The sequence below is a fragment of the Mus caroli genome, unplaced genomic scaffold, assembly GCF_978045245.1.
Source record: "Mus caroli unplaced genomic scaffold, Mus_caroli_1 scaffold_9, whole genome shotgun sequence".
Lineage (NCBI taxonomy): Eukaryota > Metazoa > Chordata > Mammalia > Rodentia > Muridae > Mus > Mus caroli.
The window spans coordinates 92981009-93005861 of record NW_028227264.1 but is presented as its reverse complement, the minus strand read 5'-3'; the positions used below and the strand labels follow the sequence as shown (position 1 = coordinate 93005861).

At 45.1% G+C, this 24853-nt stretch overlaps 1 protein-coding gene across 1 annotated transcript in view; it reads right to left on the bottom strand.

Annotated features, from left to right (window-relative positions):
* Positions 1-1322: 1322 nt before the first annotated feature.
* Hal (histidine ammonia-lyase) overlaps positions 1323-24853 on the bottom strand; it is a 29113-nt gene continuing 5582 nt past the window's right edge. The window contains exons 9-20 of the mRNA XM_021173846.3: positions 24418-24557; positions 22537-22584; positions 21533-21680; positions 20365-20460; positions 20205-20263; positions 18550-18630; positions 15931-15996; positions 15689-15854; positions 11677-11811; positions 5602-5710; positions 5408-5477; positions 1323-3575 (exon numbers count right to left, since the gene is read on the bottom strand). Coding sequence (XP_021029505.1) covers positions 3435-3575; positions 5408-5477; positions 5602-5710; positions 11677-11811; positions 15689-15854; positions 15931-15996; positions 18550-18630; positions 20205-20263; positions 20365-20460; positions 21533-21680; positions 22537-22584; positions 24418-24557 — 1259 coding nt within the window. The 3' untranslated portion in view covers positions 1323-3434. The remainder of the gene's footprint in view (positions 3576-5407; positions 5478-5601; positions 5711-11676; positions 11812-15688; positions 15855-15930; positions 15997-18549; positions 18631-20204; positions 20264-20364; positions 20461-21532; positions 21681-22536; positions 22585-24417; positions 24558-24853) is intronic.

Below are 24853 nucleotides of genomic sequence, written 5' to 3'. Positions count from 1 at the left end.
TAAAGTATGTAATTTTTTAAAAGTAAGGAGAAGTCAGGCCTGATGGTACAAGCTTGTTTTCCAGTTGCTTAGGAAACTGGGATGGGAGGATCATGAGTCCAAGGGCTGCTTAGACTACAGTGTGTTCATGATCAATCTAGTCCCATGGATGCTGCCCCTGTAGAAGGATCAGCACACCTTATAACTTATCCTGGACTTTGTCTAAGATACTAGACTCCGAGACCTCTTCCCGATTAAGTCTATACAAGGGAAGAGTTCTCTTCATTCTGTGGTTTTATTTCCTACCCTAGCATCCCCTGTTGTGCAGTGTTAGCAAAGGACTTGATTGCCCGACTCTCACATGTCTTAATACCCCTTTGTACAAAACCAGTGCACATTCCTCCCTTATGTATGAAAAACTAAAATGACAATTGGGGATATATAGTTCAGTGGTAGAGCCCTTGTCTGAATGTATGAGACCCTAAATTCAATCCCAAGGGAGGGAGGGAGGGAGGAAAGGAGGGAGGGACAGATGGAGGAAGGGAAGGAAAGGAAAAGGAAGGGCAGCGCAGCTTTTCCCAACTCACCATTGGAAATTCGGAAGCAGACCAAGTCCTCTTTGGTATTGGCAACTCAGCCTCAGAATGACCCAGATCCCTTCCTGCCTCTGCTCGGCCATCCAGCAATGCCTGGGTCTGGCTGTCAGTCAACAAACCCAGCTCCGTATGGCCTCACTCAGGTCAAGCAGGAGAGAAAGATGACTTCCCTAGCTCTCAGGAGATAAAATGCTTTCTCGGAAGCTGCCGATACATTCCTTCATGTCATTAGTTCTGTTACAACCCCAGGCTTTTCTTGAACTAAACAGGTAGCAGAAAGGACAGCATCATCTATGCTAAGATGTAGTGCTGTCTGTACTAAGCAGGTCTACCTGTAAGCCTAGTGAATGTTCTCTACTTTTGTTTGTTTTCAATGTTCACATCTAATATATTAGTACATTTAACAAAGGTAATCAAAAAGGGTAAAATGATCAATTGCTTATTTTTATTGTTTGTTTTCGAAAATTTTTGGTCAGCTGTTTATGACAGTGGTTCCCAACCTTCCTAATGCCACAAAACCCTTTAATACAGTTCCTTCCTCATGCCACAGTGGCCCCCTCCAACCATAAAATTATTTTTGTTGCTACTTCATTACTGTAATGTTGCTACTGTCTTGACTTTTGAATATCTGTGTTTTCCAATGGTCTTAGGTAACCCCTGTGAAAAGGGGTCGCGACCCAGAGGTCGAGAACCCTCAGTTTACACTATTATAATAACCAAATACAAAAGTAAACCACACGCATGATATAGTATGGAAAGCATCTCTTTTAAAATATTTATTGGGTTTCATAAATTGGGTAGATTATTTGAAAATGGCGACAGGTCTTAGTCTCCAACTTCCCACGTGGCTTGTGTTGGTCACTAGGGAATCAGCAAAAGTACCAACAGAAGTTTTGGAGGACTTCATGCTTGCTTGAGGGCTCACCTTCTCCTGTTGTCATAAGTGAAGAAGCCCAAGCCCAGGGAAAGGGAACCCCCATATAGTAGCCCATTCTCCACCACTCCACAGCAACAGACAGCACTGGGCTCAGCCCGTGGTCTAAGACCTGTTAATCTTTCTGATTGGAACTTTCAGAAGCTTGGAAAAGGCTTTCTCTAAAGAGATAGAGGTGTGTCTTAGTTAGCTTCACTTGATAACCTGACACAGCCTGGAGTCAACTGGGACAATTCAACTGGGACTACCTAGATCAGATTGGCCTGGGGCAATGTTTGCAAAGGATTATCTTGATTGATAACTGGTGTGGGAAGGTCCAACCCACTATGGGTGGCATCACCTCTAGGAAGATGGGCTGAGGCTGTAGACACAAATTAGAGGGTGACTCAGTCAACAGCCAGGAAGCCATGTTTCTACAGATTGCCGCCCTGACTACGCACCATGATGGACGGTCCATGGGAGTGTTAGCCAAAAGAAACCCTTTCCTCCATTCCTGCTTTGGCTGGAATGCCTTCTCAGAGAAGCAGAAAAGCAAATACGAGGTGTTAAAGTAAATACAAACAGGAGGTAGGCATGGAGCCCAGTGCCAGAGAGCATGCACACAACACACACAAGACCTTAGCTTCCATTTCTCCTCAAATAGAAGAACACAATGGAGCAAGCCACCGACACAGTTTGTAACCCGATGACCATATACTCTTGAACTAACAAAGCTTTATACAAAACTGAGGGATGGAATAATGTCAAAGGAAGGCAGGGCTGGACAGGAGTCCAGCACTTCCAAAACAGGAGTGAGAGCAGGAACCTGCTGGAGTCATTGCCCACTTGGGTGCAAGAATACATAAGGGGTGTGTTGTGTGTGTGCATATGTGTATGTTTACATTCAGCAAAAATGACACCAAGAATAACCTGCCCATAAGCCTGTTCCTGGGGAACACATCTTGGGCCCCTGTAGTTTGTGACCAGCTTGGGGTGCTGGCAAGTGCGTTGTTAACCAGCTGCAGTCTTTCCAGCCATGCTCTCAGACTCGTGCGCACGCAGTGTTTTGCACTTGTTTACCACAATGGGCACCAAGTCATCGATCTTAGCCTCTGGATAGCAAAGGGGTCACGGGACCCTTCTGACTAATTACACAAAGCCTTCCCAGGAGGTTCTTATCTGCTTCGGAGAGATATGGAGATTGGGCAATACATCCGAGGGCCCAGTCTAACCTGTGTCAACAAAGCTCATTTTAATGATTACCTATTGCAGGCAGTGGGTTGGCCCCCACCCCCACCCTCAAATGCCTCATTTGTGCAAGGGGAGGTTGCTTAGTGAAGTTACTACAACCATGTGAGTATTAAACTGTGGGAAATGGCAGGACTAACTTCAGGCTTCGACTTGAGCACATCACCAAGTGTTGAGGAGATATGTATCTGAGAAATATGAAAGGCATGCCTGAGACAAGGGCCATCATTATATTTATCCCCAAATACCTATTCATTCTTGGAGGGGTGGCTTAAGCCTGTAGTTAATAGGACACAGATAATCTCTGTAGGTAATGGCTTCAGGTCTGCTCAATATTCTCTCCCATTTCTCTTCTCTTCTCTTCTCTTCTCTTCTCTTCTCTTCTCTTCTCTTCTCTTCTCTTCTCTTCTCTTCTCTTCTCTTCTCTTCTCTTCTCTTCTCTTCTCTTCTCTTCTCTTCTCTTCTCTTCTCTTCTCTTCTCCTCTCCTCTCCTCTTCTCTTCTCTTCTCTTCTCTCTCTCTCTCTCTCTCTCTCTCTCTCTCTCTCTCTCTCTCTCTGTGTATGAGAGAGAGAGAGATTGTTTGATTGCTTGATAGTGTATGTGACAGATAAATAGTAGATAGATAGATAGATAGATAGATAGATAGTGCTGTGCTAAGCTCAGGCCCATCTGATGTGCCTGTCCTCGAGGAAGCCCGTTAAAGATCGTCAGACTCTGGGATTGTGGCTGAGTTCTTTCGGAGAGATTCTAGGGAGAACGCTGTTGGAGAAAGCGGTCTGGATTCCGGAATGTGCTCCATTCTGTATTTCTCGATGTACGGCGCCGCAACTTCCCAAACCTGAGAGCCAAGCAAGGAACAAAGTCGAAACATGGACAAGGTGTTTTCTCCAGGCTGTGATGAAACATGAGCTTTGCCCCAAGTCAAAACACCCTCTGGTCACACACATAACTGCAGCTTGCTTGCTTGGTTTTTTTTTTTTTTTTTTTTTTCTGTTTTTGAACCATTTGACACAGAATCTGTGTCAATTAATTGCTGGGTACATTTAAAGGGTTTTACGATACAAAGTCTAAAACCGTGCTCATGTTTTTTTTTTTGTTTTTGTTTTTTTTTAAAAGGTGTTTAAGCTGCTTCCTCCTCCCGAGCAAAACAAGCAAAAGCATGCGCACAAACACACACACACACTCACACACACCCCAACACACACCACCAGAGTCTTGGCAGCTCAGAGCAAAATGCCAGATGCTCACTCTAGGGAGGGTATAGTAGATACACCGAAGTACTGGACTTGGAAGCTGAAAGGTGAGACAGTGAATTCCCCCAAGGCTGTGTTTCTATGAGTATGCTAAGAGTATGCAAATATGCAAATATGGCCTGAGTCCCAGCCAATCAGAATGGGCTTCCACCCTTCAGCTGAGAATCATGGAATGGAAGCTGAGTTTGCATATGATAAGAGTCACATGCATAGAGCCAAGTTTTCCTTTTCATCTGCCAACCTATTAAGGCTCCATTTTTTTGGTCTGTAGCTTCCTCCGCCCCCCACCCCGCCACCAGTGTCCCCTGACAGCCAAGGAATCTTTCTGCTCTATGACCTTACAAAATAAATTCTCAGCTAGTGTGGTGGCTTCTGCTTGGATCCTAACACCCTTGCTTCTGGAATACTCTGAAGGAAGAAGATTGCTGAGAACCTGGGGCCAGCCTGGGCTGCTCAGTGAGTTCTGAGTCAGCCTGAGCTACATAGCGTGAGATACTGTCTTTAACAAAAATCCAGAAGAGAACATTTATTCTTTTCAAGCTAGCCCCTCACAAGCCTTTGTACTGGTGGCAGAGAAGAAGTGTCCCCTCAAAGGATATGGGGGTTTACTTCAAAATAAGAGATGCGAAGCTTACAAGGTAAGTTGTTTCCCCAGAGCAAAGTCACAGTTCTAAGGAAAATCAAGTGATTCTAGGTAATGGGACACTAATGATTCAAAGGGTTGTGTTTAAAGAATTAAAAATGTACATATATATATATATATATATGTATATATTCATACATACATGTGTGTATGTGTGTAAAGGGTATATGTATTAAATATACATTATGCATACACTTTATATAATAGACACACATAATGTAATATATACATATATATTACATATATAATATAATAGATACATATGGATTAATATGTATAGGATGTGTGTATGTGTGTGTCTATGTATTTTTAAAGATGGTTCAGCCTTTTAGTCATTTGTACCAACTGCCTAAGTCTATAGTCAGTATAACCAAAGGAGATAGGCAGTAAAGAAAACTGTATCTTGCCTAGCCAGGCAGGTACTGGACCACAGTGGAACCCTGGCACTTCACAGTGCCTTCTTCCCTGGTGGTGTCAGCTGTGCTAACACCAGCAGTACTTTAGCATCTCAGAACCACCACCGTCATAATGTCTGCACGCTCCATTTAAAAGCCAATCCTTCCATAGTCAGTATTTGGGTCCCAGCTGGGTCTTTAGGGGACTATCAGAGGTCTTTTAGTCTTCTTCCAAATCAGCTCTCTATTTTGTGTTCCCTTCCTACGAACAGCCAGGAAAGAATGGCTGAGACAGAGTCTCTCCACACCCAGCTCCCACTTCACTTCCCTCCCCCTTCCATCCCTCCCTTCATTCCCCCTCCCCAAGTTGTCAGCTTGCCTTTTGGTCAAGAAGCAACCTGTGTGCTGCCTCGATGTCTGGGGCCATGAAGCGATCTTTTATCCAGGGCCTACACAGAAAGAGAGAGAGAGAGCGAGAGCAGATCTAGGCAACAGCCACAAACAGACACCCACCGCTCTGCAGACACCCACCGCTCAGAAGTGGGGCAGGTCCCAAAGACCTGTTGACTTTACCTTACTACGGAGCGCACCAGGTCGTACACCTTCTCCAGCGGAGTGGTTGTTTTCAGGGGGCGCAGAAACTCTATACCCTGGCAGGCCGCGAGAAGCTCAATGGCCAGCACTAGAACAAATAGGGAGAAATAGCTGGTTAAAGTCTGGCTTCATCCTTACGGGGCTGAAACTACTCACAGTTACAACTCTCTGGAGCCGACTACACAGACGGGTGGTTTTCTATGTGTTGATAGAATAATAGCCTTACTACCGTGCTTTTAGTTTTTTATTATTGTTTTGATTTTGAGTCAGGATCTCAAGTATCCCAGACTAACCTCTAACTTTCTTTGTAGCCAAGGATGGTCTTTAATTCATGACCATCCTGCCTTCATCTCCTAGTGCCAGCATTACACGCATGCGCTATTGCAACCAGTTTATACAGGGTGGAGCTTGAATCCAGGGCCTGTACATGCCAGGAGGCAAGCACTATACTAGCTGTGCTACATACATCTCCAGCCCTAAGTTAGTTTGAAACCTTTTTCTAAGTTCCTGGTTTTATCTTCAGTGATGAGCTGGAGAACTGAAGCGTTTAGCAGGATAGATTACCAGCTTCCCTAATCCGCCAGTTCCCTTACTCACAAAGGGTTTGTCAGCCAGGTCTGTGTCGAGTGGATAGTGAGGGAAGTCTGCATGAGTGCCCCGACCCCTGCCTGGATCCTGAGTTTCACTAAATAAAGATGTGACTTTTCTTCTAGGTCCACAGTGGGCTATTTGTCCTCTCTCCCTTGTGAACTTTCTGTACTCACCTGAATTCATAATGTGCCTTATAAACCAAAAGTCAAGAAGTCAAATAATTTTAATACACCATCTGGGCTAACCTCTGTGAACTGAATTTCTCAGGGGGAGGGGGGTGGAGGAAGAGGGGGAGGGCGTGGAGGGAAGCCATACTTGTGTTAAAGATTCTACGAAGCTAATAAGCTGATTAGAACTTTGTGATTATTGAGGACTGAAATGCTGCAAAATCCAAAATCCAAACCATCTTAGGCCAACATAAGTCCCATTTAATAGCTATCAATGGCTATTGGTAGCGAATCAATCTCTGTGTCTGATCTGTTAGCCTCATGACTATCATGTGAAACCTTCTGGGACACAGCAACTTAGCATATCACCACCTCCCTCCAACCCCCAAACTAAGAATGGCACCAAATGGCAGGCATCTGAGACTCTGGCAGCGAGTTCTCTGCTCTGCGGTAACCCACCTACCTGATGCTCCCTCTTGATGCTTGGAAAAAACGGCTGGATTTAGGACACTCTAAATATAGTTCTAGCACTATAAAACGTTCACCCTTGGTTACCATGTTGGAAACATGGAACTTGGGGTAACCTAAATCTGTGTTCCTAGCCACTCAAAGAATCCACTCCAGAATGAACTATCTCTTATCCCCTCTGAGGTAAGAGCTGTGTTTCTTATGTTGAGTACTGAAGGTCATGGACTTGAACCTTGGTTTAGATCCCATCACTGACATTAAGACTGTACAGCTTTGGGTATACTGACCTCTGCTTTGGTTGCCATATTTGCCAAATGGGACTACACACCTCCTTAGGGTGACTACCTTATATTGTTATATTATAAATTAAATGAGTTAGAAGATTGGGTGCAGGCAGAGAATGTATGATATACGTCATATTATTTCCAAAGAGGAGTGGCTTTGCAATATGTTCTACCAAGGACAGAAAGCAACAAGGAACACCCATTTGAAAAATTAACATGAAACACTTTGGAAAACTCTTACTGATGAAACATTTCTCTCTGTAGCCAGCGGTTCTCCCTAAATCCATCAGCTGTGCCAGGGCTACAGTGTATCTTTATCCAGATGGATGCTTTTTAATACAGCGCTCTTTTGAAAGCAAACTCAAGGGCTACGCTAAGTGTGCAAGCTGTCATTCAAGCACACTGGTAATACCTGGTGAATCACGGTAATGCCCTCCAGTTTTAGGATTAATTTCTTCATTTAAGTAAAATTTACGTGGGTGAAAATTATCCAAAGGATGTCAGCTTTTAAGCCTTCAGTAGGGTCACTACTATCTGTGTAACCACAGAGCTTGAGAATAGAATGAGGGACTGGAGGAGGTGGCAGTTCTAAGGTAGGGGAAATAGAATGTATAGCTACTGAGAGGCAGTCTGGGAGGGCTGCAATGGGAAGATTAGATGGAGAAGGGGAAGGGTACAGGAAGGGTCAGCAAACATTAAGCATCCTATGGAAACCTAGTATAATAGAAGATTTTTAAAACATATCCATGTATGAAATAAATGTAAGTGGACTCACCAAAGAGCAGGGGAGACAGTGCCACAAATGGACTTCTTACACCACAAAGCGAAGGGTTACAGCTAATCGAGTTGTTGACCAAAAGGAGTCCCATAGAATCCCCCAAACAACCCAGGCCATTTCCAAGTCTACTGGTAACTTTCCACAAACAGACAACACCTATAATCTCATTGAACACAGAAGAGTTGAGGTGGCGCCTAACTGGAACCTTCACCCCTGTGAACTAGTATTCATGGGACTGGAAGTTTCTCTGTGTGCTACTAGACGAGAAAGCTAAAAACTAACTCAGGAACAAACCCCTCTGTCTACAATGGTGATCTGCCTGCAAGATATACTGGTATGTAGTGGCACAAAAAGTTGTGGGAGCAACCAGCCACTATCAGATTGGATTTAAGGCCTGCTCTCTGAGATGGAACCCAAGCCAGATACTGCTCAGGTAGCCAAGGACCTGAGACTAGATAGGCCTAGAGAAAAATCAAATACTACTATTCTAATAAAAGGACCTAGCCATAAAATGACTCTCAATGACATTCTGCTGTACTCATAAGTCAGCGTCTCACTTGGGCATCATCAGAGAAGATTCCTCCTGAAGTAGATGGGAACTCATATAGTTCCACCCACAGCTGGACAGCACACGAGAGGAAGGGATCTTTGAACACTGAGACCTAAATGAGATGTCCTCCTGGATCTCCCCTAGGCCCTAGGCCTCAGAGATCTATGCAGAGAAAGTAAAAAGATTGTAAGAGCCAATGGGACGGAAGACACCAAGGAAACAGTGCCTTCCAGATCAACAGGACACACACACACACTTGCCCATATGTTATTCTTGTCTTAATCTTGGGTTCTCCTTTGAGGATGTGTTTTTAGTCCCTTCAGATTTGATCAGGTTCTGCCTTTTCCTTCCTTAACTCTGCCCTTCAGCATTTTGTTAATGACTGCAAGGAGTTGTCAAGTTGGCCAGTGTCTGCTTCTCTGAATAGATGTTGGTTTCCACGTAGACTGAAGGTGAGTCCACCTTATTCACACTCTTACATACTCTGCTCAAGTGACACATGCCTTTCTACACTTTCCACACTCCTACACTGCTTACTTGAGCAAGAGTTCTGAGGGGGCTCAGTGATAAACAGGTTCGTGTCTCATGCTTAGAGCCAGGACTACTGGATCCCCAAATCTGGAGGTATTTGCTGACCATTTGTAATCGAATGGTCATGTATGTAATGGAACTGACGCTCGTTGGTTTGTGGCTGATTCGCCTTCCATTTTATAAACAGAGGGAACAACAGCGATGCACTAGGTAACCATCTGGACAGATGGTACCAACTTTACTGCCATGCAAATATCTGAGCAATAAATCTGAACCAGGTCGATCTAGTGATACGGTCAAGGTGGACGAGATTCTTGCCATTGCAGAAAGACAAACAAGCCCAGCTGTGTCAGAGGCACTGAGTGCTCCCAGAACAGAACAAAACAAAAATAAGAAGGGGGAGGGGGAAGCCAGGTGCTTCCCTAGCTGAGGCCAAGGACTCAGCTGTGTAAGAACTCTGGGCAGCTACATGGATGAAGTGAGGAAGGAAGCAGACATGCCCAGAGTCAAAGCTGCAGGCAATGTTTCCTGGCATTACAGGACATAACTGTGGTTCCGGGATATCAAGGGCATGGGAAAATGGGCAGAGGAAGTCTGATGTCAGATCTTGCCAGGCTTGCAGGCCTAAGGAATGGAGATGATGTGGTTTTAAGTGCTGCAGAGTAATTGGCAAATTCTCAGATGGGGCATGGTGTGGTCTAAATGAGGTCTGCAGAGGCTTGCCCTGTTTTGTAACACGTGGCAACTGCACAGATTAATCAGAAGTAGGGGATGGGCTTGATCTGGTGTGTCTGGTGGAGTTGGTGCCTTGATGAATTAGATAGGAGATGTGGGGGTAGATAAAAGGAACTCTTCAAGGTTTTTCAAGGCTATGGTTTCAGTGGAGAAGCATCCTATGTGTGGACATTCAGATAAGTGCTATGCTAGACAGAGAGCAAGTCCTGCCGTGCATGTGGAGACATGTCTTCAAATTCTGCCTGTAGGCGCGCAGCATGGTGCGTCCACTGCGGAGAGCCACCTCCGACTCTCCATAGAGGTGGGTGGGGAGCTGCTATATGAACTAACAATTCCAGTCCAGACAAACGAAAACACTCACCCCCATAAAAATTATTGCCTAGTAGCCAAAATGCACGAGCAAACCAGTCTTTCCACTAGGAGTGCATAGAGTAAATGAGAGTGTGGCTCAGGACAAGAAGAGCAGAACAAACCCGGTGGTGACATAAGCTAACACACCAACAAGCCCTTGAAAGCAGTGTGCAAGGTAAAAGAAACCAGACAAAAGGAACACACAGTGCATGATCCCGCTTATGTGAAAGGCCCACAACAGACAAATCTATGAGGACCTAAAATAGTGGTTGCCTAAGACAGGGGAAAATAGGGAGGATGGGGTGCGACGAGCTGAAGACTTCAGAGTTGGTGGGGGGCACAGATTGATGAACATGATCTAAGATTTAGGGTTGCGCAATTCAGTGAATATGCTGAAACCATTGAGCTGTACGCTTTAAAGGGGTGGGGTGAATTATAAATGAAAATAGCTGTTTATAGAAAAAAAATCTCAACTCACATTATCTTTTGCTTTGCTATTCTTTCCTCATGGGACAGGACCTGGGCAATTCTGCGTCAGCTCAAGAATTTAGGGAGGCTGTATGGGATGGAGGGCTATCACACTGTCACCAAAGATAAGCAGAGAGAGGGTGGCCTAGGGCAACTCTTCCAGTGATTTATCTCTGATAGCAGGGTAAATCTAAATCTCATTACATCTTTTATCTTTTGAATCAATGTCACCTTGTCAGAAATGCTTAAGCTAAGAGAAAATCCAGTCTTCCTACAGAACAAGTCTGGTTTCCTGCTGAGTCAACAGCTAGCAGGAAAACGGGGGGCGGGGGGTGATTCTAGATGAAGAGAGGCCTGGAATCATGCCACCAGAATTTAAAGTAGGGGGCCAGGGACTGGAGAGATGGCTCAGCGGATAAGAGCACTGATTGCTCTTCCAAAGGTCCTGAGTTCAAATCCCACCAACCACATGGTGGCTCACAACCATCTGTAATGGGATCTGATGCTCTCTTCTGGTGTGTCTGAAGATAGCTACAGTGCACTCACATACATAAAATAAATAAAACTTAAAAAACATATCGTATATAATAAATATCTATATTATATATATATGCATATTTATTATTATAGATTATAGTTGTTAGACCTAACCAGGACTCCAATGCTCTAAATGCTCTCAGGAGATCTGTGCTTTTTATATTTTAATGGAAGCAGCAATGAGGAAAGTTACTGAGGTTGGGGATATTTAAGGAGTGAGGCAGGGAAAGGGGCAGGTGTGGGAGATGCCCGTGGTCCCTCTGGTTACAGGGCTGCCTATATCCTGGTGGGGGAAGTAGCCTGAATATTTAAAAAAAAAAAAACCCACCTCATTGAAAATAAGGCTATATAAAGAGCCAGATGATCTCTGCATAGCTCCTTAGTTCTTAATCTTCAGTGCCAGACAGCATCGCCTAGAAATGGCTTTAGCCATACTCCCTCCCCTCCCTAGCATTTCTGGAAGGGGCCGGAGGACCTGCATTCCAAATGAGTCTCCAGAGAATACCGATTCTGCAGGCAGTGATTCTATTTCTTGAAAGACCCAGAAAACTAGTTTGTGAACAAACCAGGCCCACCTCCCACTGCTGGCTTTACCTTGTTCCACGTGCTCAACGACCCTGAGGGCTTTCCTGGCTGCCCATCCTCCCATGGAGACGTGGTCCTCTGTAGCAGCACTGGTCGAGAGTGAGTCCACAGATGAAGGGTGGCACAGAGCCTTGCTCTCAGACACTGCAAGAGACAAGGGCCAGTAACTCAGTGTCCCTAAAGGGAAACCCTGCCAAAACAGTACAGGGTGCCCTCAAAGTCTCCAGGGGTTCATGACCGTAACCCAAGCACGAGCCGGTGCTGAGCCACAGGGGGAAAACACGGGTCAATATTTTCCCAAAGTGGGAAGGATCTTAAAATCCTGGTGAGTTCTGAGATAAGATGAACATGAAAAAATGTGGGAATGCTAATAGTGTAAAACCCTGCCAAAACCACTAGACACATTTATTATGCTGGGAAGACGGGTGGGGGAAGGGTGGGGTGGAGTATGACAGATAAGACCATCTACTCAAAGATGATTTGCTTACTTTGAGGAAAGAGATCAGAATTTAGGGATGGCATTGAGAACCAAGGCTGGGCCTGTAGCTCTTGGGCAATACTGAGTAGTTGAGGAGGTTGGCTCCAACACCATGCAAGGAGGCAGTCTTGGTTTGAACATTAGTTCGCTGATAACCAGAGATATCTGGGAACTGAGGGTTATCCATACTGGGGTCTCCCAAGCCTGAGTTCCCACAAGAGCTCTCAGGTTTGGCCACAAAAAGATTATATCCTGAGGGTTGTACTGACCAGAACTTTTATAGAACATACAAACTTACTAGTACCAAGAAGATAAAGGACTGGATCAATAAGGGAAGGAACATTTTCAGTGAGAACGCCATCACCGGTGGGTAGCTTACGAGGCGGAAGTCATCCAAGCCAGTCTACCCAAGGGCCATCATTTCCTCTAGAAATCAATTACTGTTGCTCCACCTTAAAGTGGGGCATCTCTGTGCTAAGGATGTAGTTTAGAAACAATGGAGGGAACATACAGAAGATATTGGGCCAGAGAAGAAGGTGAACTCGTTGGTTCTTTCTTGGTTGATTGTACTGAGTTTTAGTGAGGAACTCAAGTGAGGAAGGGCTTGAGAATATATTATTGCTGGGCATCGTGTTGCATGCAGTCCAACACTAGGAAGTCAGAGGCAGGGGAATCTCTACAAGTTCCAGGTCAGCTTGGTCTACCTCTGAGTTCTCCACCAACTAGGGCTACACAGTGAGAACCTGTCTCCCAAAGAGATAATATTATTAAATAGAAATTACTGTTTACTTAGTGCTCATGTTGCAGGCAGAACACCAAGACTTTCTATGTACAGTTAGTTCATTTACCCTACATGACAACCCTATTAGGGACCATTGCCATTGTGGACTCTGCCTCGGGGAGCTAGCTGCAGAAGGAACAGGATGAGGAGACTTGCCAGCGCACAGTTATAAATGGCAGATCCGGGTTTTAGAGACAGGATTTCTCTGTCCTAGAGCTCCGTAGACCAGGCTGGCATTGAACTCACAGAGATCCACCTGCCTCTGCCTCCCCAGTGCTGGAATAAAGGAAGTATGCCGCCACCACCTGGCCCCACCAGATGCTTTTAATTAGCCATCATGTGACCTAGTTCTTTGAGATCAGGTTGTTAAAGAAAATACACTGTGCTCAGCTAAATTGGGAATTTTGAATAAAAAACACAATGTTTGGTTGGGGATTTTTTTGTTGTTGGTGGTGGTGGTGATTTTGTTTTGGTTTTAGCACAAGTAGGTTCTAAGTAATTCAAATAGCACTGGACATCCTATGTTTTTGTTTGTTGAATCTGCCCACTCTATTTTAGGATGAACACAGGATTCTTGATATTGATCAGTATCAGGAGCAGAGAGCAGACCCCAGAGACCCCAGAGCAGCCTCACTACCCAGCAGCCTAGTGGCCATCACATCTGGGAGAAGCCACAACTTTTGCAGTGTGTCCTGGCCACTGTCATGACAACCGACAGCATTTAAGCTGAGACCCCAGGCAGCCTTATGTGTGTACCTGCCCAGGATAGACAGTTTTCAGAACAGTAAAGTGCTTCATTGTAAGAAGCAGATATGGTTTTCCTCAAGAGGAAGGACATCAAGAAAGATGTGCAGAGGCAGGAAATGCTACAGGCCCTGGTGGAGTTTGAGCCCAAGGCAGTAAATACATAGCCTCTTACAACCATTGTAGACCCTCCTCGTGTAGTAGAGGTCCTCCAACAAGTTACCAGCAGGATTACCAGAATAATGAGAGTTAGGGAGAGACTGAGGACCTAAGAACACCCACCCTATTCTAGACAGAAGTTCCCCCCTTTCTACAAGCTGGGACCACCCTATTCTAACCCTCCTGTAAAGGGAGGCTAGATAGAGTGTGCTGGCAAGGTAGACGAGAGAGAGAGAGAGAGAGAGAGAGAGAGAGAGAGAGAGAGAGAGAGAGAGAGAGAGAGAGAGAGAGAGAGAGAGAGAGAAAGAGAGACTGTGTTTGAGATTACAGGCCATGATTCTGTGGCAGCCCCCCTCCCCAGAGACAGCCTAGAGAGGACAAGAAGAGGGTATGAAGCCTCACGGAGATGAGATCCAAGGTCAGCAGCCACCTCAAGTGTTGCAACTTCAACGACAACCCTAATACCTAGAGAATCTTAAACCACAGGATGGCAAAGAGATGCAAGCAGGCTATTCACCAGCAGAGGATTCCGCCTGTTAATGCAAAGCAGGGCGGGCTGGAATGAATGCCAGCTTATCGGTGAATAAACTCCATCAGCCAGTTTAGTCATCCAACAAGGGGGAAAAAGATGAACACAATAAGCAGGTCCAACAACAAGAAGTAAGAAGGTGGGAGCTGAAGACCTTAAGGATTTGTTTGTTTGTTTGTTTGTCAGTTGACCAAATATGATAAGAACTACCTGCCTTGTCTACAAAACATGCTGGGTTTTTTTTAAATTACTTTTACCTGAAGACATCTCCTTTTGGTGATGACAAATATAGGCTTTGCTGCTGTTGTTGCCTAGTTTATTTTTGTTTTGTTTCAATGACTGGTTTTTCTTGCCATTAAAGTTTTGTTTTGTTTTGTTTTTTACATTGTTTCATATGTGGTTGAGATTTTTAAAAACTTGTAACAAGTTGAATGCTTGATTTTCTTTTAAGTCAGCAAACTGAAAGTACCTGTTAATAAAGTTCTTAAATAATGGTGATAACTAGTGATAACTACTGATTAAAAAGAAAAAAAAGAGTTCCTTGTAGTGAGTGCACAAAATTGGGTATCACTGTGCCTGTGTTTGAGCTCTGACTACATGCAACTACTGTACAATGTTGGGAAAGCCACCTAGCCTCTTGGGTCTCTGATTATTCATCTGGCCAGTGCAGATTAACAGTACCTCCTTCCTTACGAAGAAATGAAGAGAAATAAGCAAGGCCATTGGCACTAACTTCGTGGCAGGCATCCCTCTGGTGAAGCCCCCTGCAATCTCCAATCAGAAATCAGCTGCACTGAAGCTCAGTGTCTATGAGGCCTATTGTTTCTTGGAGGTATATATATATATTATATATATATATATATATATATATATATATATGTGTGTGTGTGTGTGTGTGTGTGTGTGTGTGTTTCGAGAACATCTTAATCTTTTAGTGGATAGTAGATCTAATAGAATGTCTCCAAATTTAATCATTCAGTTTGCCATCAACTGTATTGCCTCTGTCTCCCTCACATCTCACTCCCACCTGCCCTTTTGGAAGACAAGCTACATCGATGAAGGTCAACTCAAAGTCAGATTCCTCTCTCTGGGGCAATAGTCCATCTCTGCCTGCCTGCTATCTTCCAGTATTGCATTGTTTTGGTTTTCTTTTCTCTATAAGACATGTGAAGAGTCAAGCTGCTTGCTAAGTTAGGCATGAGAGAGAGCAGACACACCAAAGTGGAGAAACGTCAGGGCTCCTTCCAAGGCAAAAGCTGATACTTTGGGGGAAAACTGGGAAGTGCCCTTGGTGGACAGGCTTGTGTTCTGACTAAGGGAGTGTCCTTACCCAGGGCTGCTGCGGTGCAGTGGGCTATCATGAACCCAGAATTGAGACCTCCTTCAGCCACCAGGAAGGCAGGCAGCTCGCTGAGGGAAGGATTACACAGCCTTTCGATTCTTCTTTCACTAATTGCCGCAAGTTCATGGACACCAATGGCCAAATAGTCCAGGGCCTAAAAGGACACCTCGGTTTAGCCGGCCTGCACTGGAATGCACTTTCAGGGTTAGGAGCATGTTTAGAAAGCTTACCTTGGCTGGGTATTCACCATGGAAGTTTCCTCCTGAAATTGTCTCCCCTCGACTGGCAAAGACCATCTTTCAAAACAGGTTAAGGCTTAAATGTAACATCGTTGGCCACTTCAAAGGTAGCTCCTGTCCCCATCTGCTTATTTTTAGTATTGAGGTGACTGTCATTATACAGATACAGGGGAGAGAACAAGTCTTCCTGTAAGCAGTTATTGATATAAAACAGTGTTTCTCAACCTGTGGGTTACAACCCCCAAAGACGATTGGAAAACACGGATATTTATATCACAATTCATAACAGTGGCAAGATTACCATTATGAAGAAATAATTTTGTGGTTGGAGGTCATTAAAGGGTCATAGCATTAGAAAGGTTGAGAACCACTGACATAAAGGAACACACACACACACACATACACTCACACATTGAAGGTAAATTGTGATCATGTAATTGGGACCCAAAAGCATGGGGCATGAAATGTTTTCTCTTGAGATCAAAGATGTCAACCCCCGTGACTTTTATCTTCTGCCAATTTAACAACACTTACAGTCAAAAATTTAACAACACTTACAGTCAAAAGCTAAAGCCACAAACATGAACCACCTGCTTGGAGCCAAATTCTATTTCATCCTTAGAGATGTAAACCCGTGTCCATAGAAGCTGTTAAATAGAAGACCTGGTTGTTGGGGTATCCATCCAAATGTCTCAAATACAATGCTGGGGATGTTTCCCCGCTCTGTCCTTTGAGTTCCTGCACCAGCCTTCAACAACAGACAGTAGCCAACAGACACACTTCAGCTGGAGGGAACTTTGGACTCACAGAGTGTGATTGCTCCCCAGAGATAGTTCCAGTCTTTCACACATTGCTTGGGCCAACAGGCACCAAGGCAGACAGTAATGGTTCCTCCTTCCTGGTTCTAAAAGCTAATTCATTCTCTCTCTCTCTGTCTCTCTCTCTCTCTCTCTCTCTCTCTCTCAACTTTACCAACAATACATTTAGCTGTTCATCACCAGAGTTTGCATCTGTGACATCAGCCAACCTCTGAATGACAATATTCAGACAAAATGTTGTGCCTATACTGTGTGCTGTCATTATTCCCTAAATAGTACAACAAAACAACTGCTTATATAGTGTTTACATTGTATTAGGTCATCTAGGGAGGAGTCAATATATACAAGAAGAAACCTATAGGTTATCCTCGAGTATCAAAGGGCTTTGCGCATATAAAGATTTTGCTATGGGAAGGTTGTCCTGCACTCACTCCCTGACACGCACAGTCTTCTCTCTGTCCCGCCAATCCCTGGATTGACTGGTTGCTGCTCTAATTTAGAAAATGAACATGTATTAGCCTCTGGTTACCCAATTCTGTTGGTCATTAGATTTCAGCAACTTCCACCTTCCCTAACACTGGGTGCAGTGGAACACTGAGAACCTGTTCCCTCAGGCAACATCCGTACTAGAGGCGCGCTCTCTCTCAACTACCTGCAAATCAAGAGGCTTTTAATGAAGAAAGCAGAGGACTCAGGGCTGGAATTTTGTCTGGGGGAAAACCAAATAGAAAACCGTCATCCCTATCCAGGAAGTTTCTGTTAATCCTTTCCCTTTGAACCTTTGGGTTACTCTTTAAGGTCTAACTGTTCCGGTATAGATAGCTTCATCCTAGAACAAACCAGAGAGCTGAGACTACAGAGCATGCGCGAAAACCACTGTTCCTTCTAGGGAGTGCGGTGGTGTTGGGATGTGTGGGGCGTTCTTAATTCCAAGGATTATCATGGAGCAACCCTAGAGAACTTAAAACGAAATCCTGAAATAGGCTTACAGGATAAGCACACTCAAACCTCAGGTGAGAAGCCCCACACAGCGGTTGAGTAACCAGCCTTTAGCTCACCCGGGCTGGGAGTGGCTCTCTCAGCCATTTCTCCAGTGTTCAGAAGGAAGACAGCTGTACAATGGGAAGAAAGGGCTCCTGAGAGGGTTACCTGTTTTCACAGACAGCAATGCCTCTGTGGAGGTGGTACCTTGGCTAATCATCACAACTTCAAAGAAAAAAAACCAAACCAAACAAACAAAAAAAAAACCCAGACTCTCTGGGGGAAAGTGATCCTGTGAAGAAACCTCTCCCTCTACCAAGAATGATTCTTACTGTGTGCACAGAAACATAAACTATGGCCTGAGTCAAGTCCTCGTCAGAAAGGAACCTGAAGCCTTAGCCCACCGGAAACATTTTGATGTGTTAGCATGGCGTTTCTGCCTAAGGCATCCTAGAACCAGGCTCCGAAAGTGAAGCCAGCCTATGAGACGCTAATCACATAACAGCTCCAGCATCGGGGTTTTCTGCCAGTGACTTTGTGAAACCATATCCACAAACGCTGAAAGTGGTCCTTTCATCTTTTATGGGTCCGTTTTGAAAGCACAGCATGGTAGGCTCAGAATCCAAGAGGAGGGTCACAGCTCCGAGTCTGACCTAGAAGAAGCCGCCCAAGTGCTCAGCCTCCGGGGACCAACTCATCGAACTATGAAACAGAATGACTCGACACAGACGCTTTAAGGAGGATTGTGTAAGCAGATCCTATCTCAGCCACTTGGAGAACGCTGCAAATGTGCGGAACATTGAAAAGATACAGGATTGTCTGTGGCACTGTTCAGTTCTGTAGTGATGATGTCCTTTACAAAGGCTATTGTGTCATTCACCACACCGTGGACCTAAAAGCACAATCAAAAATAAGACTGAATACCCAGAGACAGTCTCCAGGCTTTTCCTTGTAACTGCTTTGCAGTTATAATCATAAAAAGTATAACTGGCTTAGGACATGAAGACAACTGATAAAAGTTCTCAGTGAGCTGGGCAGTGGTGGCACATGCCTTTAATCCCAGCACTTGGGAGGCAGAGGTAGGCGGATTTCTGAGTTTGAGGCCAGCCTGGTCTACAGAGTGAGTTCCAGGACAGCCAGGGCTATACAGAGAAAAACCCTGTCTCGAAAAACAAAACAAAACAAAACAAAACAAAACAAACAAACAAAAGGTTCTCAGTAAAACAACTTAGAATAGAAAGAAATACATTAAAATAAATAAAATATATTAGACTAATATGCTAAACATTGTGATATTGGGAAAAAGTGCCAACTCTAGCCATAAAGAATCTCTCTTCTGTACCAGTGATAGGATGTGGGCAAGTTAGGTTTCTGCTTGAAACAGAAACAGATTTGGAATGCAGACGATGGATGCTACCTTACTGTTGAGAGGAAGTAAATAAGATGCTGTAGCATTTCTTGGATGTGAGTCACGGGGGTCACACAGATGGTAGCCATCAAGGGGATGCCGGTCATGAAGCATAAAGAACCACAGTAGAGATGCTCACAAGACAATAGTCACCCTGCACCTTGCCCCGGGAGACAGGGCACACTTAAGCGCTTCTCCCAGAAGTTCAGGAGATAATAATCTAGTGGTGTGATCTTGGGCACAGAAGGTACTGAACCCTGTTCATCAGATTCTGACTACAAAATGGGAGAATAGACCAACTACACTGTTGGGAAAATTCAGTGAATTAATAGTTGGAAGACACTGGTAATGGAGCCAGTCATGGTTCTTAGGGTAGCAGGGGCACTTAAGCCAGGACTTGTTCTAATGGCTCAGTTCATTTGGCAATTCTTTTCCATAGATGTTGTCAAACTATTATTTAATAAGGTACTTAAATAGGACTTACTGAGTCATACAAAATGAAGGTATTTACCTTAGAGAAAACACCCTTCTACTCTCTCTACCAGAACTTGACTGACAGATCATTTCTTGAGATGACTGTAATCTCTCACCAGTCAGATCAGGGAAAAAAAAAAAAGCTGCGCCCATTTCTTACTTAAAGTTGTATTAGAGACTCATGTATGACTGGTTTATACTTGATCATAAAATGCAGATAAGGTATGTCTCACAGGCACTTGAATTCTGAAAGACAGAGTGGAACTTTCCCATAAACATTCTAGGTTGATGGATTGTCGTCTTTCCCTCCTGGAAGAACCAGTAAGACTCTTCAAATGCTACCTAACTGTGTTGTAGTCTATCAACACAGGAGGTCAAGATACAGGAGGCTTAGCCTACCCAGTAAGAAGCTGAAAATAACTGGAGGCATGGAAGCATAAGCTAGGTACTATTTTTAACAGTAGCAGTAGAGAGATTTAGATTGCATTAGGTCATGACCTGATCTGGGTTTGCTTTTGTTTTGTTTTTTCCCTATGAATTATTGGAAAAGAGCCTTTGCTGGTCTCCTTGTTTCTTGACTTTACCTGTGGACAGCAGCGTAAGGTGTACGCATCCTGAACACGATCGCAGAACCTGTGGCTTTCTGTGCAAGGAGGGGCAAGGGGAAAGAAAACAGACAACACATTACCGATCTCTCCAGGGCACCCAGCACCAATGAGCCCACTCAAACAAACTTGTCCAGACCTGCGATTTCTGATGGATGGTGATCCGAGTCCAGGAGGGACCGGAATCGGAAAGCAACTTCAATTTGCCCGCGGTGAGGTCGGACAGCATGGATGTCTGGAATGGAAGGAGACAAACAAATCTGAGCAATTCCGACATTAGAATGAACCATGGAGGGTGGGGGACCATCCATGGTGCTGGCCAAGCCCTCTGAAGTCCTGGGGGTTCTCACCTTCATGCAGCATGCTAGACACTTCAACCCAAAGGCATATTTTTCCCTATCTACTTGATTGTCTACAATGAACATGTTGTGGTACTGTCTGGAGAGTACCCTAGAAACGTCAGTCAAGAGTCCAGGACCACGCTTAAAGCAACTGGACCGATGACAGCAGGGAGCATGAAGAGCGGCTTAATTTATCTAAGTCATTTTTGGACATTTTCCGCTCTTCTTATCATTAACATGGAGTTATTATTAACTCCATTCATTAATTGTATTTAGATAAGATGCAAATACTTATATCATTTTTGTCTTCCCAATTTTCTTATCCGAGCATTACTAACATGTGTGTGTGTGTGTGTGTGTCTGTCTGTCTGTCTGTCTGCCTGTCTGCACATGTGTAAATACATGAATGGGTGCCTGGGTGTAGATGTATGGAAGCCAGAGAAAGAGTGGATGTAAGAATCCCTTATGTACTCTCCATCTTTCCCCTCTTATTTTTCATTTCTCATTGGCTCGAAACTCATCAACTTTGCTAGCTTGCCCCAGGGATCTTTTTGTCTCCATCCCCTGAGCTCTGGGCACACAAGTAGGTACCGCCAAGTCCAATTTTTAAAAAGTCAGTTCTAGGGCTGAACTTAGGTCCCTTCTAGGTAAACAAGATCTTTCCCTACCTAATCTCTCCTCAACCCCTTCCACTGGAATGTCAAGTCTAACAAACTGACTCCTAAAACAATACCTAGCTTAGCATGCCAGATCCCCGGGTGACCTGGAGCCAGTTGCTTAGCTCTCCAGGTCAATGTCTGCCTTCAGAACGTAATTGTTACCAGATACTGACAGTGCTCAGGCGAGCCTGTGGCAGTTCTGGATCTTCTCGCTCTTCCCTGCTGCCCACACCCTCCACCTCCATGCCTAAAAATGCCAACCGACTCGCCCACGTTGAATGCGTAACCAAAGAGAGAACTTGCTGACCGGTATCGAAGGCTTTGGTGGTGCCCTTCAGCACCTCCAGGGTCAAGGCAGCCACAATATCAGCTTGCCGGGCAATGGCGCTGGCTCGCTCCAGGGCTTCACAGCCCAGGGAAGTGATCATCTGTGTCCCGTTGATGAGTGCCAGGCCCTGTGGGGGGAGGGAGCAAAGTTCCCTATTGTTCTCACTGTAATGAACACGCAGATAAACACATTTGGTGTCTTCTGCTTTGGTGGAGAGAAACTAGCCCAGCTGAGCCGGTGCCTCTGTGTTTTCGAAAGTGTGGGGCGATCCTGCGCGTTCACGAGCTTGATTAACACCATATCTGGAATCATTAGCCTGAATCTGACCAAAGGCTACCTGCCTACTGTGCCCCTGCCAAGGCAGCCGTGTGGCCCTGCAGTGCAGAGTGTTGTGTAGCATCTATGTTGGTTACTCATCTCTCACCCTCATAGATAAGGCATCCTAAGAATATCCTGGTCCAAACTTGTGGCTGAGAGCATCTTTTTGTTTTGTTTTTGTTTTGTTTTGTTTTGTTTTTGTTTGTTTTTGTTTTGTTTTGTTTTTGTTTTTGTTTTTGTTTTATTTTTGTTTTTGTTTTTTCAGACACGGTTTCTCTGTGTAGCCCTGGCCATCCTGGAACTCACTCTGTAGACCAGGCTGGCCTCGAACTCAGAAATCCACCTGCCTCTGCTTCCCAAGTGTTGGGATTAAAGGCGTGGGCCACCACTGCCGGCGGCTGAGAGCATCTTAAAGGGCCTTGACCGAGCATATCTCGTCAAGCTCTCTAGAAAGCTATATTTGACATTTACGTTCTTAGAGAACACTCAGGGACTTACAGCATGACTAATCTTACGTGCTCCCAGAGGAGCCCTTTCTTCAGTGAGCAACTGTCAATCAGCACATAAACTGTGTTTGGTTTAAGGAATCAGTGAGGCTGGTGCTAAGGATGAAAACAGCGCATATGTAAAGATTTGTTAACACAAACAAGTTTTTCTTGACTTACTTCTTTTGGTTTCAAGACAATTGGTTTCAGTCCATGGGCTTCTAGAACCTGTTGAATGATTAAAAGCATGTACATTGTTATTACTGGACATAGGAGCTTAGTTTTATTTTTATGTGAAGCCTATTGAAATACTTTCAGTACTAACATTTAAAAAGATTAAGCCTATACAAACTTGTTCTAACCGGGTTCTCGGGGCCAGCATCTATCTCTGTTTAGTTTGAAAGCAGACTTAGCAACTTTTAGACTCTTGAACCAAGGACTTGACTACTTACAGAACAAATTTTGCTTTCAAGTTCCTCTGTGTTGGGCCTCAAGCTTTGAGATTCACCTAGATACACCTACTCTCCAGTCAGGCTGGGCTCAAGGCTGGCTGTCCACATGCTTCCAAATCCAAAGCACGACCCCCAAACAGTCCTCTGCCCTTATTCCTGTGTCTTCTGTCACTGGGGGCAGGGCTTGGGGGGGGCAAATGTGTGTCCCCCAATGAGGAGGAGATTATGGTTCCCCTCAACTAGGTAGGACTAGCATCCCAAGAAGAAAGGGACAGACGCTCTTTCTTTTACACAACCGAAGGAAAAGGTGTTCTCCTGGTGAGGGAGAGGAAGGTGGAGCTAAAGTGGGAGAAAGACAGACAGGTGCCCCTTCACTCTGTCCATTTCTCCTGGTCCGGGTACCTCTCATTGCAGGTGATGGGCTGGGCTTGACTGTGGGAAGAGTAGAGACCCACACAGGCTGCATGCTTGAGGGCAGATATAGGAGGCAACTAAAAAGTAACCCATGTGTGTGGGTGGCCTGGAAGGATTAGAGGAGCAGAGGGGTAGATTCCTAGAAGAGTTTTCAGAAGAAAAAAGAAAGAGAATGGAAACAAAGCCCTGGGCCATTGGCTCAGTCCAGAGCACACTCAGCAGCTGGCTAACTGAAGTTTCTGCCAAGGAGAACCCGGGGAAGGAAGGACTGTGGGGAATCCCCCCCCCTTTTTTTTTTCAAGCCTGGGTTTCACCAGCCCTGGCTTTCCTGGAACTCGCTTTATAGACCAGGCTGGCCTCGAACTTAAGAGACTCTCCTGCCTCTGCCTCCTCAGTGCTGGGATTAAAGGCATGCACCACCACAGCCCAGCTGGGAAACACACTCTTGAAGCCACATTATGTCTGAACTTTATCCTGTAGCTGAGGGAAATGCTTGCAGGTCAAGCAGGATGTGTTTGGATTTGCTGTTAACCGAGGTCAGGCTGGCTGCCGTATAAAGGTGGGTGCAGAAACAATGTCCACTGAGACAGAACCAAGATGGGCTGCATTGAAGAAGGGTGACCTGGAAACCAGGTCCCCCAAAGGATGACCTAGTCTTTTCTTCCTCCTCCTTGGTCCTCTGTCCCTTTCCCTTACAGTTAGGGTGCCTCTCACCAGCTGCTCATAAAGGACACTTTAAATGATGCTGTGGGCTTCTCAGTTGCCATCGGGACAAGAAGAAAACATTAAAAGCTTTGTATAAAACATGCGCTTCTGAGGAGCTCATCAGGAAAACACCGTGCTTTCTAGAGACCACGGAGCAAGTCTTTCACAACTCTGTACCTGTAACATAAGCTCCCAAATGCAATGGTGACTCGGTGCAACCTCCCCAGTGGGCACCAGCAGTCATGTGAGTGCAGAATACATTCCTGAAATTAAAACTAGCAAGGATACCTTCCCCGCTGCATCCACATATCTGGGATGCTGGCGGGTGACTGTGGGAGCCAGTAAATACCCTTTCCTAGTCTGACTCTTAGGCTTGAATTGTCTGTAACTGAGTTGCTGGAGAGACAAGGACACAGAACAACCCACTGGAGTCTCCCGGCTCCGGCGGCAGAGAGGACCGCCACAGTTGGAGCTCTTGCATGAGGCTTACGTATTTAGCATCCGCCCAGCCACTCTTTGGGGACCACATCTTTCCTTCTCCGATGAGCCCCAGAGCGAGATGAGAGAGTGGGGCAAGGTCTCCGCTGGCACCCACAGTTCCTTTCTCTGGAACATAGGACAGGCAGGAGGCTGCAAGAGAAGTGGGCACCAGTTACCTCAACAGTGTGCAAGGCATTTTGGTTATCTTTGCATTACCTGTGAAGCCAGCCCTCACCTCCAACAGAGTGTAGAGTCGTTTTGTAGCACAAACACCCAAGAATGATAATTTAAGAGAACCAGTTAAGCCAGGCAGGGGTGGCCCACTCCTTAAATCCAGGAACTTGGGGAGGCAGAAGCAAGTGGATCTCTGTAAATCTGAGGCCAGCATGGTCTACAGAGAGACTTCCAGGACAGCCAGGACTACACAGAGAAACCCTGTCTCAAAA